General features: G+C 45.1%; 1 protein-coding gene across 2 annotated transcripts in view; it reads left to right on the top strand.

Annotated features, from left to right (window-relative positions):
• Positions 1-17,224, top strand: part of DHRSX (dehydrogenase/reductase X-linked) — a 302,105-nt gene that overhangs the window by 75,490 nt on the left and 209,391 nt on the right. The window contains exon 2 of one of the 2 annotated variants that reach the window (XM_034951362.4): positions 11,499-11,606. The exons of the other annotated variant lie outside the window; for it this stretch is intronic. Within the exon in view, the coding sequence (XP_034807253.1) occupies positions 11,499-11,606 (108 nt within the window). The remainder of the gene's footprint in view (positions 1-11,498; positions 11,607-17,224) is intronic. 2 annotated transcript variants of the gene reach the window in all.

Here is a 17,224-nt window from a genome sequence, read left to right as displayed (position 1 = left end):
GTTGTATAATATACATTCATTATATAAATGTTGTATAATATACATTCATTATATAAATGTTGTATAATATACATTCATTATATAAATGTATAATATACATTCATTATATAAATGTTGTATAATATACATTCATTATATAAATGTTGTATAATATACATTCATTATATAAATGTTGTATATATACATTTATTATATAAATGTTATATACATTTATTATATAAATGTTATATACATTTATTATATAAATGTTATATACATTTATTATAATAAATGTTATATACATTTATTATATAAATGTTATATACATTTATTAGATATAAATATGTTATATACATTTATTAGATATAAATATGTTATATACATTTATTAGATAAAATATATTTTTATATATTATACAATATATAAAATGTATGTATTTTATATATTTTAAACTTTTATAAAATATATTTTAACATTTATATAATTTTAACTTTATAACATTTATAAAATATATTTTATAAAATATATGTAAAATTTATATATCAAAATTTTATATATATAAAAAAGAAGCTTTTTTTTTGCTTAGAGTGCTGTGAACAGGTTTTGTGGGTAGCATGTATGCTATGAAATGGGGACGTTTGGCAACCTCTGTTCTGGTCCATTGTGTGTTAACTGTGAAGTTTGCCTCTTTGCCTTGCTTTGAGATACAGAGGAGGACTGAATGTGTGCTCAAGATCACGAGGTCAGGAGTTCGAGACCAGCCTGACCAACATGGTGAAACTCCATCTCTACTAAAAGTATCAAAAACTAGCCGGGCGTGGTGGCGGACGCCTGTAATCCCAGCTACTTGGGAGCCTGAGGCAGGAGAATCACTTGAACCTGGGAGTGGGAGGTTGCAGTGAGCCGAGATCGTGGCATTGCACTCCAGCCTAGGCGACAAGAGCAAGACTCCATCTCCAAAAAAAAAAAAAAAAAAGAACAGGCTGTTGCCTGCTTTCTGTGCTTTTTGTTTTTGACAGTCAGAGCCGTGACATATTTCATCCGTGTAAAGACGAGAGCATGTGGCGGTCCTGACGTTATACATATGGCCTTTCCCACTGCATACAATGCACCCCAAACCTGTTCCCTTGCCTTTTAACCAGGGACAAATGGAGGCTAGGTGGGTAAGGGGTGAAAGCGTGATGTGCAAAGAGAACTGTGGGAAGTGAGCGTGTTGGGGGACTCCGACTCCCCTCCTCTCTCTTGCATAATTGAGTCCTCAAGATCTCGTATCTGTAAAAGGAAGGTTGAGTTGGATCCTACGTTCCTGCCTGCAGTGCCATTCCGGAAACTTTTTGTCAAAACCTTCGCAGCCATAAATCCGTCAGAAGAGAAGAGACTTTTCATTCTCTGTAGATTCACATTGTCTCAGCCTTGCCCCTGTTTTCTCTGATGGACACTGGGACTCGGAAACATGGCAGGCATGATGGGGTGGGAGATTCATCACCGTCTCTTTGGAGGCCCCCCTCTTCCAGCATCATCCTTTGCGATTGTCTTTGTAGGGTTATTTCTTCATTTTATTAGCAAGCAATGAGTCACCTTCGGTTCACATTGGCAATCCACCTTGTATCTTGAGGGTAGATTCCTAGAGGTGATTTTGCTGGAGCGAAGGATGCATCCATGTGTCATTGCATTGGATATTACTCAACTTACTCCCATAGGGATTTTGCCATTTTGCCTTCCTGCCCACACTGTCTCTGAGTGCCTGATGTCCACAGCCTTATTAGAGAAGTTTGATGCCAGTGCTTTGGAATTTTTCTCAATCTGATAGATAAGAAATAGTATTTCATACCATTTCACCCAGAAATCCCATTACTGGGTATAAACCCAAAGGATTATAAATCATTGTACTATAAAGACACATGCAAACGGATGTTTATTGCAGCACTATTTATAATAGTGAAGACTTGGAACCAACCCAAATGCCCATCAATGACGGACTGGATAAAGAAAATGTGGCACATATACACCATAGGGCCGAGCGCAGTGGCTCATGCCTGTAATCCCAGCACTTTGGGAGGCCGAGGCGGGCGGATCACGAGGTCAGGAGATCGAGACCATCCTGGCTAACACAGTGAAACCCTGTCTCTACTAAAAATACAAAAACAAAATTAGCCGGGCGTGGTGGCGGGCGCCTGTAGTCCCAGCTACTCGGGAGGCTGAGGTGAGAGAATGGCATGAACCCGGGAGGTGGAGCTTGCATTGAGCTGATATTGCGCCACTGCATTCCAGCCTGGGCGACAGAGTGAGACTCCATCTCAAAAAAGAAAAGATTAAAAAAATACACCATGGAATACTACGCAGCCATAAAAAGGATGAGATCATGTCCTTTGCAGGGACATGGATGAAGCTGGAAGGCATCATTCTCAGCCTAATAACGCAGGAACAGAAAACCAAACACCACATGTTCTCACTTACAAGTAGGAGCTGAACAGTGAGAACACAGGGACACAGGGAGGGGGACATCACACACCAGAGCCTGTTGGGGGCTGGGGAACAAGGAGAGGGAGAGCATTAGGACAAATACCTAATGCATGCAGGGCTTAAAAGCTAGATGATGGGTTGATAGGAGCAGCAAACCACCGTGGCACATGTATACCTATGTAACAAACCTTCACGTTCTACACATGTATCCCAGAACTTTAAAAAAAAAAGAAATAGTATTTCAGTATGGTCTGAATTAGGATGTCTGTTATTAGATATAAAGGAGAACATATGTGTTGAGGGCCATTTGAGCCTGTTCTGTATATAAACTCTTATTTTTGCCCTTTTCTTTGTAGCATGTTTGGGGTTTTTCTGGAGTTGAACTTTTTAGATATCTGAAAAATAGCTGTTAATATTTCTGATGGAAGTTGCAAATTTTCTTCCAGCTCATTATTTATTTTTTACTTTGCTTATGGAGATTTGTTTTGTTTTTTACCATGTGATTTTTTTTTTGAGATAGTGTCTTGTTCTGTCTGGAGTGCAGTGGCACGATCTTGGCTCACTGCAACCTCCATCCCTTGGGCTCAAGTGATCCTCCCATCTCAGCCTCCCAGCTTGCTGGAACTACAGGCACGCACCGCCACACCCAGTTAATTTTTTAAATTTTTTGTAGAGATGAGGCCTCTCTCTGTTTCCCAGGCTGGTCCTGAGCTTTTGGCCTCAAGCGATACCCCCACCTCAGCCCTCAAAGTGCTGGGATTACAGGCATGAGCCACTGCCCGGCCTGTTTTTTAAACAAGTAGTTTTTAAAATAGTGAAATCTGTCTAACCATCTTTCTGAATTTTCGTTTAGGAAGCATTTTCTTTCTGTGGAGGTTAAACTAATGATTCCTGGTTTCTTGCAATCTTCTCATGGTTTAACTTTGTTTTTGCCTTGGAGTTCACTCATGCATGCTATGAGGTCTGGCGCTAATTTTATCTGTTTCCTAATGTGGCTTCACGTGCCCCAACACAGTTTCTTAAAACGCCCATCTTTTGCCCCTTTTGTCGTGTACTCAATTTCCACATGCAGTTGGCCTATTTCTGGAAATTGTACCCTGTTCCTTCCTCCATTAATGCCTGTAGTACCTCCCGTTTAATTATAGAAGCGTCTCAAATGTTTTAATCTCCTACAGGGCCGTTGTGTTCTCAATCTTTGTACATACCAGAATTTTCCTCTTTGCCGCCTCATTTGGAATTCTTTTCCCCACAGCAATTTTCGAATCGATTCGTCCAGTTTGCCTAAAAGAAATTCTGTGAACTATCTTTATTGGATCACATCAAATTTGCATATCGACTTGGGTCATTCTGACACCTTTAGGATTGTATCAGTTTAGATTTTTTTTTCCCCCTCCAACTTCTATTTTATTTTTTAAATTAAAAAAAAAATTTTTTTTGAGACGGAGTCTGGCTCTGTCACCCAGGCTGGAGTGCACTGGCGTGATCTCAGCTTACTGCAAGCTCCACCTCCCGGGTTCAAGCGATCCTCCTGCCTCAGCCTCCCGAGTCGCTGGAATTACAGGTGCACGCACCACCACGCCCAGCTAAATTTTGTATTTTTAGTAGAGATGCGGTTTCACCATGTTGGCCAGGCTGGTCTTGAACTCCTGAGCTCGTGATCCACCCGTCTTGGCCTCCCAAAGTGCTGGGATGACAGGTGTGAGCCACCGCATCTGGCCTCAACTTCTATTTTAGATTCGGGGGTACATGTGCAGGTTTGTTCCCTGGGTATATTGTGTGATGTTGAGGTTTGGAGCACAAGGATCCCGTCACCCAGGTAGTCAGCATAGCACTCAATAGTTTTCCAACCCTTGCCCCATCCCTTCTTTGCCCCATTGAATTGCTCAGTGTTTATTGTTCCCATCTTTATGTCCATCTGTACTTGATGTTTACCTCCCAGTAAGAAGTGAGAACGTCTGATATTTAGTTTCCTGGTTCTGTGTTAATTTACATAGGAAAATGGCCTCCTCTTGCATCTATATTGCTGCAAAGGACATGATTTCATTCTTTTTAATGGGTGCATAGTATTCCATGGTATAGATGCACCATGTCTTCCTAAGAATTGAATTAACATTTGAGCCAGCAATCCCATTACTGGGTATCTACCCAAGGGAAAGTAAGTCATTCTACCAAAAAGACACACGTACTGTGTGTTCGTCGCAGCACTGTTCATAAAAGCAAACACATGGAATCAAACTTAGGTGTCTGTCAACTCTGGATTGGACAAAGTTTGGGTTTTTTTTGGTCTTTTTTTTTTTGTGAGATGGAGTCTAGTTCTGTCACCCAGGCTGGAGTGCAGTGGCACAATCTCGGCTCACTGCAAGCTCTACCTCCCAGGTTCACGCCATTCTCCTGCCTCAGCCTTCCAAGTAGCTGGGACTACAGGCGCCCGCCACCATGCCAGGCTAATTTTTTGTATTTTTAGTAGAGACCGGGTTTCACCGTGTTAGCCAGGATGGTGTCGATCTCCTGACCTCGTGATCCACCCGCCTCGGCCTCCCAAAGTGCTGGGATTACAGGCATGAGCCACCGTGCCCGGCTGTCTTTTTTTTTGTTTTGTTTTGAGACAGTCTTGCTCTGTCACCCAGGCTGGAGTGCAGTGGTATGACCAGAGCTCACTACAGCCTCAACCTCCCAGGCTTGCGTGATCCTCTGAACTCAGCCTCCCAGGTAGCTGGGATGACAGCCGTGTGCCACCATGCCTGGCTAATTTTTTTGCACCTTTTTTTTTGTTTGTAGCAATGGGGCTTCACTATGTTGCCCAGGCTGGTCTTGAACTCCTGGGCTCAAGTGATCTGCCTGCCTTGGCTTTCCAAAGTGCTGGGATTACAGGCATGAGCCACTGTGCCTGACCCGTGATGGGCCAGAGATTTACTAGGGGAACTGTGTGGGAAGGGTCAAACAGGCGCTGGCAGAAGAGTGGAGGAAGGCTTTCCGGTGACGGTGTAGGTGCCTCACACCTGTGAAGAAAGAGACGGCGAGGAATTGGATAGAAGGAGCGTCCAGCCAGTTCTCTGCTCATGCCGAGTCATTGGCTGTGAAAACCCAAAACCCTGAGGAAGCCCGATCTTGTGAAACATGTTCCCCATCTGCAGAGGCACCGGGTGGCTGGTGTCAGGCGATTGTTGCAACCTGTTGTGTGCGGGGGTGTCTGTGTGGGTACATACATACTTCTCAGCCCCAATGCCAGCTTCCTGGTCCATAAGGAAAACACTAAACTCTTCTAGCTAAAGTTACAAATGCAGCAAGGGTCCATTCTGCAATCTGTGATGCCTTTTTTTTTTTTTTTGAGCTGGGGTCTCGCTACCTGGCCCAGGCTGCGGTGCAGTGGCACAATCACGGCTCACTGTGCGTTTTCAGGGAAGACCCCACGGGCACCTCCAAAACCATGTGGCATGGCATCCATACCGAGACCTGAGGGCATCTTTCCATGGCCTCAACTCTACTTTTATGTCTTTGGGTTTCCTGATATAGGTTTTGCACACTCTCGATGACCAAGTCTTATTTCAGTGTTGCTGTTGTTTCTATATTATAAGCAGGACTGTCTCTTCCCCTACCTTTTTAACCTGCCAATTGTTTGTGTATTTATGGAAGCTATTGATATTTGCTTCTGAGTTTTCTATCTGACTACCTTCCTGAATTCTCTTCTTGGATTTATTTAATGTTGATTTTGTTAGTTTTTTCCTGGCATACCGTCATATCATCTGCAAAGTATATTTTGACTCTCCCTCTGCAGTTCTTGTGTCTGTTGTAATTATTTGTCTGACCATGTTGGATAAGATCTCCAATAGCATGTTAAATGACAGGGTGCACTCCTGGAATCCAGCTCTTTGGGAGGCCGGAGTGGGAGGATGACTTGAGCCCCAGAGATCAAGACCGGTCTGGGCAACACAGCAAGACCCCATCTTTACAAAAAAAAATAGTAAAAAAAACTAGCCAAGTGTGGTGGCTCACACCTGTAGTCCCAGCTACTTGGGAGGCTGAGGCAGGAGGATCATTTGAGTCCAGGAGGTCGAGGCTGCAGCGAGCCATGATTGCACCACTGCACTGCAGCCTGGGCAATGTAGTGAGACCCCAGCTCAAAAAAAAAAAAGCATCACAGAGAACAGGATGGATACTTGCTGCTTTTCCAAGTTTAGCTGGAAGATTTTAGAGATTTCTTTATTGACTAGGAAGTTGGCATTGGGGCTGAGAAATATGTATGTACACACACAGACACACCCACACACAGACACACATGTATACACACACAGTATATATGCATACTGTGTGTCTGTAATTACAATTTAATACTACATTCCTATTTTTAAAATAAACTTAGTAAATTAAGAACATCAAGACATCTACTGATACTACATATAGTATTTGCAAGTCCCTCAGCTTGGGTCAGGAACATGGGAATGTCATTGTACAGGTTCTATCTTCGGGTTACGAGGCATACACCAGAAAACCTAAGCATATGGAAAACTTATTCTGCAATTTTCTAAGTGAACATACCTTTTCATCGATTCATGCGTGTATTAAGAAAAAGAAAAATGAAAGTCTTACACAGCAAGAGGATTGTTCGCACAATACTGACAACGAAATGTACGGGCTGACAAATAACAGATTATATGTTGAAGCCTCCTCCACAGGCCCCACCTCCTGATACCATCACCCTGGCGATTGTATATTTTCAACATAGGAATTATTTTGTGGGGAGAGGAGACACAACATTTTATACTTGGAAAGGTGAAATGGAAAAGCAGCATAGGCTTTATTGTTTTATTTTATTTTATTATACTTTAAGTTCTGGGGTACATGTACAGAATGTGCAGGTTTGTTACGTAGGTATACACGTGCCATGGTGGTTTGCTGCACCCATCAACCTGTCATCTACATTAGGTGTTTGTCCTAATGCTACCCCTCCCCTAGTCCCTCACCTCCTGACAGGCCCTGGTGTGTGATGTTCCCTTCCCTGTGTCCATGTGTTCTCATTGTTCAACTCCCACTTGTGAGTGAGAACATGCGGTGTTTGGTTTTCTGTTCTTGTGTTAGTTCGCTGAGAAGGATGGTTTCCAGCTTCATCCATGTCCCTGCAAAGGACATGAAGTCATCCTTTTTTTCTGGCTGCATAGTATTCCATGGTGTCCATGTGCCACATTTTCTTTATTCAGTCTATCATTGATGGGCATTTGGGTTGGTTCCAAGTCTTTACTATTGTGAACAGTGCTGCAATAAACATACGTGTGTGTGTCTTTATAGTGGAATGATTTATAATCCTATTTCTATTTAAATTACCTTTGTATTTTTATAGATTTTGTGGGTATGAGTACACTTGTGTTACATGAATATATTGCATAGTGGTAATGTTTGGGCTGTTAGTGAGGCCATCACTCAAATAACGTACATGGTAGCCAATAGGTAATTTCCCATCCCTCATCCCATCCCACCCTGTGAGACTTCTGAGTCCTCGATGTCTATTTTTTTATGCTCTATGTCGACGTGTACACATTATTTAATTCCCGCTTATAAGGGATAACATGTGGTACTTGACTTTCTGTTTCTGAGCCATTTCACTTAGGATAATGGCCTCCAGTTCCCTTCGTGTTGCTGCAAAAGGCACAACATCATTCCTTTTGATGGCTGTGTAGTATTCCATGGTATATATGTGCCATATTTTAAAAAATCAAATTGTCTGTTGGTGGACACTTAGGCTTTATATTTTAATAAAGAACATTCGAAATATGTTGAACAAAATAATCTCCTAACTTCAAAAAGATCCTATGTGCCTATAATAATTCACAGAAAGGGACTTTCCTGACTACCTGCCTGCAAAATCCACTTTTCCCTCAGTCTTTCTTTCTCAAGGGAATTCATGGAAATTCCCTTCTTAAATTTTCTCAGCCCCCAGTACAAGGAGTCATTCTTGCCTCATCATGTCCCCCTCTCTGTCCTTGTCTTGTGATTTCTTTTTATTTTGAATGCGAGAAGTCTGACTCCCACCAGCACCCCTGTGGCCGGTACCTGTGAGACATATTCTGAATCCAGCACCTCTCATACCACCTGTGCTGAACTGTGGTGGAGCTCCCCCGTCAGTCCCTGCAGCTGCTTCAGGAGACCCTTGATAGCCTTGTCTTCCTCCAGCTCAAGTGGATTCTCCATGAATCTATTCCTTCCTGTGAAACATATCACAGATTGTCTCAGAGCCCTGTGAAGACACCCTGTCTGCCAGAGAGAAGCTCACGAACTCTGGGGTGCCCCTACTCCTTCTTCCCTCCTCTCTTCCCTCTTTCCATGTGCTTGGCTCCAGCCAGCCAGCCAGCCGCCTTCCTCTTCCTGGAATATCCCAGGCCTGCTAGACTTTTGCTCTCACCATCACAACATCAGCTCAGGAGCCCCTCCTTGGAAGATTGTTCTCTAACCCTCCGTCCAGAATCACTGCTTCTTCCTTTCCTCTTCTTCCTTTGAAGTTCATTCATAACTGGAAGATGTGAGATCTGGAAAGTTCTGGATTATTGCCAGACACATCTGTGTATTTAGAGTGGTTGGTATCTTACCCAGGGGAACCAAATGTCCTTGAGGCAGACAACATGTTTATCTTTGTCTAATTCATTTCCCTGTATGCTGGGCACAGAGTGTGGGCTCTACACATATTTTATAAAAGAAGGAGGGAAGGGTTAGAAGATGGACAGAAGGAAGGAGGAAGAAAGGAAGGAAAGAGGGAGGAAAGAAAGGAAAGAAGGAGGGAAGGAAAGAGGGAAAGAAGGAAGGAAAGAGTGAGAGAAGGAAGTAAAGGGGAAAGGAAGGGAAGGGAAGGAAGGAAGGAAAAAGTGAGAGAAAGAAGTGAAGAGGAAAGGATGGAAGGAGAAAGGAAGGAAAGGGAGGGAAGGAAAAAGGAAAAGAAGAAAGAAGGAGTGAGACAAGGAAGTAAATAAGAAAGGAGGGAAAGAGGAAAGGAAAGAAGGAAAGGAGGGAAGGAAGGAAGGGAAGAAGGAAGGAAGGAGGAAGGGAGGAAAAGGAGGGAAGGAAGGAATGAAGAAAGGAAAGAGGGAGGGAGGGAAGGAAAGAGGGAGGGAAGGAACGAAAGAGGGAGGGAGGGAAGGAAAGAGGGAGGGAAGGAAGGAAAGAGGGAGGGAGGGAAGGAAAGAGGGAGGGAAGGAAGGAAAGAGGGAGGGAAGGAAAGAGGGAGGGAAGGAAGGAAAGAGGGAGGGAAGGAAGGAAAGAGGGAGGGAAGGAAGGAAAGAGGGAGGGAGGGAAGGAAAGAGGGAGGGAAGGAAGGAATGAAGAAAGGAAAGAGGGAGGGAAGGAAGGAAAGAGGGAGGGAGGGAAGGAAAGAGGGAGGGAAGGAAGGAATGAAGAAAGGAAAGAGGGAGGGAAGGAAGGAAAGAGGGAGGGAAGGAAGGAATGAAGAAAGGAAAGAGGGAGGGAGGGAAGGAAAGAGGGAGGGAGGGAAGGAAAGAGGGAGGGAGGGAAAGAAAGGGAGGGAAGGAAGGAAAGGGAGGGAAGGAAGGAAAGAGGGAGGGAGGGAAGGAAAGAGGGAGGGAAGGAAGGAAAGAGGGAGGGAGGGAAGGAAAGAGGGAGGGAAGGAAGGAAGGACGGAGGGAGGGAAGGAAGGAGGGAGGGAAGGAAAGAGGGAGGGAAGGAAGGAAAGAGGGAGGGAGGGAAGGAAAGAGGGAGGGAAGGAAGGAAGGAGGGAGGGAAGGAAAGAGGGAGGGAAGGAAGGAAAGAGGGAGGGAGGGAAGGAAAGAGGGAGGGAGGGAAGGAAAGAGGGAGGGAAGGAAGGAAAGAGGGAGGGAGGGAAGGAAAGAGGGAGGGAAGGAAGGAAAGAGGGAGGGAGGGAAGGAAAGAGGGAGGGAAGGAAGGAAAGAGGGAGGGAGGGAAGGAAAGAGGGAGGGAAGGAAAGAATGAAGGAAGGAAGGAATGAAGGAAGAAAGGAAAAAGAGAAGGAAGGAGGAAGAAAGGAAAGAGGGAGGGAAGGAAGGAAAGATGGAGAGAAGGAAGGGAGGACAAGTGGAAGGAAGAAAAAGAAATACAAATCTCCCTCAAAATATGGATCTCTTGTCTTAACCAGAAATTCAAGTGAGATGCTATCTGCACGTGTGATATCAGCAGCTATGAAGCAAACTGTATTAACCAAGTCTTTTCTTTTCTGTGTTCTGATGCATGACTTTCGTGGCCTTGTGAACCCTAGGGACCCTGCCCCTCCCATAGCTAGCGAATCCCCAGAGGTGGTGAAGAGCCCACCTATGAACCTGTCTTTCATATGCAAACCCATCAATCCAGAATCCACCCCCCAACCATCTCCTTTATTGGGGTTGCATATTCCACGTCACTCTCCACCTGCCCTAACCACCCCAAAGCCAGGTACCAGAGAGTCAGGGACAGCCCCTATGCCCCAGAGCCTGCTGAAATCATTCACACTAGCCAACTGTAAGCCTACTCGCCTGTTCCTTCCCTTGGAAACCACAGTGAGAGCTCTGGTCTCCTTTGTCTTCCCACCTGACCAAACTTGGTGCGCCCCTGTGTGGTCCTGAGTGGTGTCACACGCCCCTCCTCTTGGGACCTGTGAGTAACAAACCACTTGCTTAACGGCAGTCTCCTGATCTGTTGGCCCCACCATACCTACATCATAATAAAGTCTACATTTTACAAGGCAAACGAACAAAAATGTCCTGCTCAGTGCTGCCCTGAGAGCAGAGGTTATTCCAGGATTCTTGCTCGTCTCTGTAAAGGGTATCCATTCTGCAGACCTTTCTGCCGGTCACACTGACGGCATATTGCAGAGCCTGCCAGGGACTCACAGGGGATGACAGCGGATTTATCAGGTGGTTTTTCACTGCACTGTCATTACTGGGGGCGAATCCACTTTAATACATTCATGCCTCCTGAGCCTGTGGGAATTCAAGAGGAACAGAACCAGAAATAATTGAACCATAACTCCCTTTGGCATCCTGCCTCTCTGGAGGCTTAATTCTTACAAATATGTGCTCTGCTTTGAAATCTTAGTTTGATAATTTTCTCTTCTTCTTTTTCAGTTTTCCCCCCACAACCTGACCGTGTTGCTATAGTGACGGGAGGGACAGATGGCATTGGCTATTCTACAGCGAAGCATCTGGCGAGACTTGGCATGCATGTTATCATAGGTGATGACTTTTACAGTTACTTGTGTTTTTTGTTTTTTGGGTTTTTTTTTTTTTCTTCTGAGACAGGATCACAGTCCGTCAACCCGTGCTGGACTGCAGTGGTGCAATCTTGGCTCACTGCAGCTTCCACCTCCTGGGTTAAAGTGATTCTCCTACCTCAGCCTCCCGAGTAGCTGGGTTTACAGACATGCACCACCATGCCCGGATAATTTTTGTATTTTTAGTAGAGACAGAGTTTCCATATGCTGGCCAGGCTGGTCTTGAACTCCTGAGCTCAAGCCATCCGCCTGCCTTGGCCTCCCAAAGTGCTAGGATTACAGGTGTGAGCCACTGCGCCTGGCAGAGTTAGTTGTGTCTTATACCTAATGTGAGCTACTTAGGTGTTCATTCAGACATGTATGCAAATGTTGATTTGCATATAGAAAATTCAGTCAGATCCAGAAAGCTCATGAAGGTGATATTCACAACCTAGAAAACACAGAAAATTGTTGTACCCTTTTGGAAGTAGATATATATTCTGCTTAAATATTGATCCTGTGTTTCTTTCACATGGTTTACTGGAAAAAAATAACCATATATCTTTATGACTTTACTAGGGCTGTTATAACAAAGTATCTCAAGGAGACTGGAGGTTGCTTAAAAAGCCAAAATTTATTTTTCACAATTCCGGAGGCTGGAGGTTCAATATCACAATGTGAGTAGGGCTGGTTCCTCCCGACACCTCTCTCCTTGGCTTGTAGACACCATCTTCTCCCTGTGTCCTCACAGGGTCATCCCTCTGTGTGTTTTCATCTCCTCTTCTCCTGAGATGTCTTAGTCCATTTCAGGCGCTATAACAGAATTACCATAGAATGGGCAGCTTATATACAGCAGACATTGAGTTTCCCACAGTCCTGGAGGCTGGATGTCTGAGATCCAGGTGTGGGCAGGGCTGGTTCCTCCTGAGGCCTCTCTCCTTGGTTTCTCTCTGTGTCCTCACAGGGTCATCCCTCTGTGTGTGTCCGTGTCCTCATATGCTCTCCTTATAAGGACACCAGTTCAATTAGATCGGGGCCCACTCTGGTGACCTCATTTTACCTTAATCACCACTTTAAAGACCTTATTTCCAAACACAGTCACATTCTGAGGCCCTGGGCTTTAGGACTTCAATTTATGAATTTTGTTCAAACACAAGCTCCTAACAGAATGTGAACAATGTTGCGAGATACTTGTTTCTTCTGCAACCATGACCTATAGACACTCACGGTTTGATTTCTGCTCTTCTTTTTGAAAATTTCTCTAAAAGCTTATCGTGATCTCTGACTCCTCTTCCGGTGTGACCTCTTCAGGCCTCCCTTCAACTGGGAACATGAGGACAGTTCAAATTAACCCATTCCACTACTGCCAGTGGAGACGGAGAAGGGGAGGAGGAGGGGGAGGAGGGGAGAGAGTCTATTGCATACCTGGGGAAGTCTAAATCAGCTAGCTTAAATGATGTGTGGAGGTGAGCTTGGAAAAATAAAAGCCTTAATGTGTATTATGCCCACTCTTGACACTATCTGCATTTAATTAATTATTTTCAGACAGGATCCTACTCTGTCAGCCCAGACTGCAGTGCAGTGACATAATCATAGCTCACTGCAACCTCAAACTCCTGGGCTCCAGCAATCCTCCTGACTCAGCCTCACGAGTCGCTGATACGACAGGCGTGCACCACCATGCCAAGCTCATTTTATTTATTTATTTATTATTGTTTTTTTGAGACAGAGTCTTGCTCTGTCACCCAGGTGGAATGCAGCGACACCACCTCGGCTCACGGCATCCCCTGCCTCCCGGGTTCAAGCGACTCTCCTGCCTCAGCCTCCCGAGTAGCTGGGATTACAGGCGCCCACCACCATGCCCTGCTAATTTTTGTATTTTTAGTAGAGATGGGGTTTTGCTTTGTTGGCCAGGCTGGTCTTGAACTCCTGACCTCACGTGATCTGCCCACCTCCGCCTCCCAAAGCGCTGGGATTACAGTCATGAACCACTGTGCCTGACCTTGGCTCATTTAAAAAAGTTATTTTGGCGGCTGGGCGTGGTGGCTCATGCCTGTAATCCTAGCACTTTGGGAGGTCAAGGTGGGCAGATCACTTGAGGTTAAGAGTTCAAGACCAGCCTGGCCAACATGGTGAAGCCCTGACTGTCCTAAAAACACAAAAATTAGCTGGGCTTGGGGGTGAGTGCCTGCGTGGTGGTGGGCGCCTGTAGTCCCAGCTACTCGGGAGGCTGAGGCAGGTGAATTGCTTGAACCTGAGAGGTGGAGGTTGCAGTGAGCTGAGATCACGCCACTGCACTCCAGCCTGGGTGACAGAGCGAGACTCAGTCTCAAAAAAATAAACAAAATGTTTTGGAGATACTGGGTCTTGCTATGTTGCCCAGGCTGGTCTTGAACTCCTGGGTTGATGTGATCCTCCCACCTTGGCCTCCCAAAGTGCTAGGATTACAAGTGTGAGCCACTAGGCCTGGGCACCCTTTGCTTTTAATAACTTTTATGGTGTCTGCTTTTATAAACATCATACTGTAGGTCTGGTTTGAGATATGCAGGATCGTATTGACTTAACACTTTCCAGGACGGGCGCAGTGGCTCACACCTGTAATCCCAGCACTTTAGGAAGCCGAGGCGGGCAGATCACGAGGTCAGGAGATCGAGACCATCCTGGCTAACATGGTGAAAGCCCGTCTCTACTAAAAATACAAGAACTAGCTCGGCATGGTGGCGTATGCCTGTAATCCCAGCTGCTCGGGAGGCTGAGGCGGGAGCATCGCTTGAGCCAGGGAGCCGGAGGTTGCAGTGAACCGAGATCGCGCCACTGCACTCCAGCCTGGGTGACAGAGTGAGACTCTGTCTCAAAAAAAGACTTTCCAAAACCAATGCCCATTATTGATTGACTTCTTCCTCTCCGCCATTCTCTGTCCTTCTTTCCCTTGTTGTCATTATGGAAAGATGATCATGGATCATAAACAATGCTTAGGGCTGGAGATTTCAACATGAATTTGTCTCAGTTCTTCCTTATCTTTGAGGAGCTCTGTCCAGGACAGACACTTTTCTGGGCCTTGAATGCCTTTGCGATAGCCCAAAAGGCTCAAGCATAAGAGCATGAGTCTGATCTGGTGACCAGGGCTCAGCAAAGAGTCTTTCCAGGTCTTGAACCTCTGGACATCTGTTGATGCTCATTGGACAGGCTAAAAGTCATCATGTTACGAATCGATGAAGTTGACATGCAGATAAAAGGTATAAGGAAAAAATGAACTCTCCACATCATTGTATGCATTACATCTATACGGTAAAAACTGTGATATACTCATGCGTTTAAATAGCTGCTCTGGTCCTGGGCCTCACGCGTTTCAATAGCTGCTAGCGTTCTGAGCCTCGATGGCCATGCACTTGGCTTTGAGTTAGCTCTCTCCAAAAATCTCCATGGCACTTTCTGCTGGGGCAAATGCACGGCTGCTGCCCACACCTCTGCGTTTTCTCATCTTCATTTACAAAAGAAGAAAATGCGAACCTTGCTGATGCTAACCTCCTGAATTTCACGCAGGAATCCCCAGGAGTCTTTGACTCAGATGGGGAAACCCCATGTTCAGCCCATGTGGCCTTCTGTTCTCCCTGGAGATGCGTGGTCCATGTCAGCGCACATGGCTCCTTGCTCCGTCCTTCACTTAAGTTTGAGCCTTTTTGGCTTTTGCAAAACATGAATGCAAAACTTGAAATTTTTCTATGTCATGGCTCTTCCCAACGTTCACATTTTTGAGACAGGGTCTCACTCTGTCACCCAGGCTGGAGTGCAATGGCGTGATCTCAGCCCACTACAACCTCTGCCTCCTGGGCTCAAGCGATCCTCCTACCTCAGCCTCCCAAGTAGCTGGGACCACAGGCGTGCACCACCAGGCTTGGATAATTTTTTGTAGTTTTAGTAGAGATGGGGCCTCACCATGTTGCTTGGACTTGTCTCAAACACCTGAGTTCAAGCAATCTGCCTGCCTCGGCTTCCCAAAGTGCTGGGATTACAGGTGTGAGCCACTGTGCCCAGAGACTTTTAAAATAATAATTTTGTACACGCAGTTCCGTTCCTCATATAAACATCTTTCTCTGATGCGCTTCAGGGTTTGTAAAATAGTATACAGAGATGTGTACTGTTTCACATGATGAAGCTTAGTTGTATTAGATAATGATAACATCGTGTTTGGCTATGTCATAATGAGGTAATTGAGTAGAATATAATGAAATCTTGTTGGATTAGTTAATGACTTCTTGAGCTTCGGAAGCAGGTGAGCACTTTTTGGTCTATATCAGTCTCTTTCCTTCCATCAAGCAGTTCTTTTCCTCAAAGTTGTGCCTAACTCCCACTTGAGCATTTTTTTTATCCATTCTTTTTTTTTTTTTAATTTGACATGAAGTCTCACTCTGTTGCCAGGCTGGAGTGCAGTGGCACGATCTCAGCTCACTTCAACCTCTGCCTCCTGGGTTCAAGCGATTCTGCTGCCTCAGCCTCCTGAGTAGCTGGGACTACAGGAGCACACCACCACACCCAGCTAATTTTTGTATTTTTAGTAGAGACGGGGTTTCACCATGTTGGCGAAGATGGTCTCGATCTCTTGACCTTGTGATCCACCTGCCTCAGCCTCCCAAAGTGCTGGTATTACAGGCGTGAGCCACTGTGCCCGGCCCCATTCTCTTTATTTTATTTTATTATTTTATTATTATTATTATTATTATTTTTTGAGATGGAGTTTCGCTCTTATTGCCCAGGCTGGAGTGCAGTGGCGCGATCTCAGCTCACCGCAAACTCTGCCTCCCGGGTTGAAGCGATTCTCCTGCCTCAGCCTCCCAAGTAGCTGGGACTACAGGCGTGTGCCAGCACACCAAGCTAATTTTTGTATTTTTAGTAGAGGGGGGGTTTCACCATGTAGGTCAGGATGGTCTTGATCTCTTGACCTCGTAATTTGCCTGCCTCGGCCTTCCAAAGTGCTGGGATTACAGGCGTGAGCCACTGCGCCTGGCCTCATTCTCTTAATAGACTGGGACAAGTTAAAACTTTATGACAATTTCTTGAAATTGTCAAGTTCATTCATGTCCCTAACTCTCCTGTCTTGGTGTGTTTGGGCTGCTGTAGCCTGAGTGCCTTGCAAACCATAGAAACTTTTTTTTTTTAAATTTTATTATTATACTTTAAGTTTTAGGGTACATGTGCACGACGTGCAGGTTTGTTACATATGTATACATGTGCCATGCTGGTGTGCTGCACCTATTAACTCATCATTTACATTAGATATATCTCCTAATGCTATCCTTCCCCCTCCCCCCACCCCACAACAGGCCCCGGTGTGTGATGTTCCCCTTCCTGTGTCCATGTGTTCTCATTGTTCAGTTCCCACCTATGAGTGAGAACATGCGGTGTTTGGTTTTTTTGTCCTTGCGATAGTTTGCTGAGAATGATGGTTTCCAGCTTCATCCATGTCCCTACGAAGGACATGAACTCATCATTTTTGATGGCTGCATAGTATTCCATGGTGTATATGTGCCACATTTTCTTAATCCAGTCTATCGTTGTTGGACATTTAGGTTGGTTCCAAGTCTTTGCTATTGTGAATAGTGC

This window comes from Pan paniscus, chromosome X (genome assembly GCF_029289425.2).
Source record: "Pan paniscus chromosome X, NHGRI_mPanPan1-v2.0_pri, whole genome shotgun sequence".
NCBI lineage: Eukaryota > Metazoa > Chordata > Mammalia > Primates > Hominidae > Pan > Pan paniscus.
Note: the sequence above shows the minus strand (reverse complement) of the source record. Positions and strands in the feature narration are given on the sequence as shown.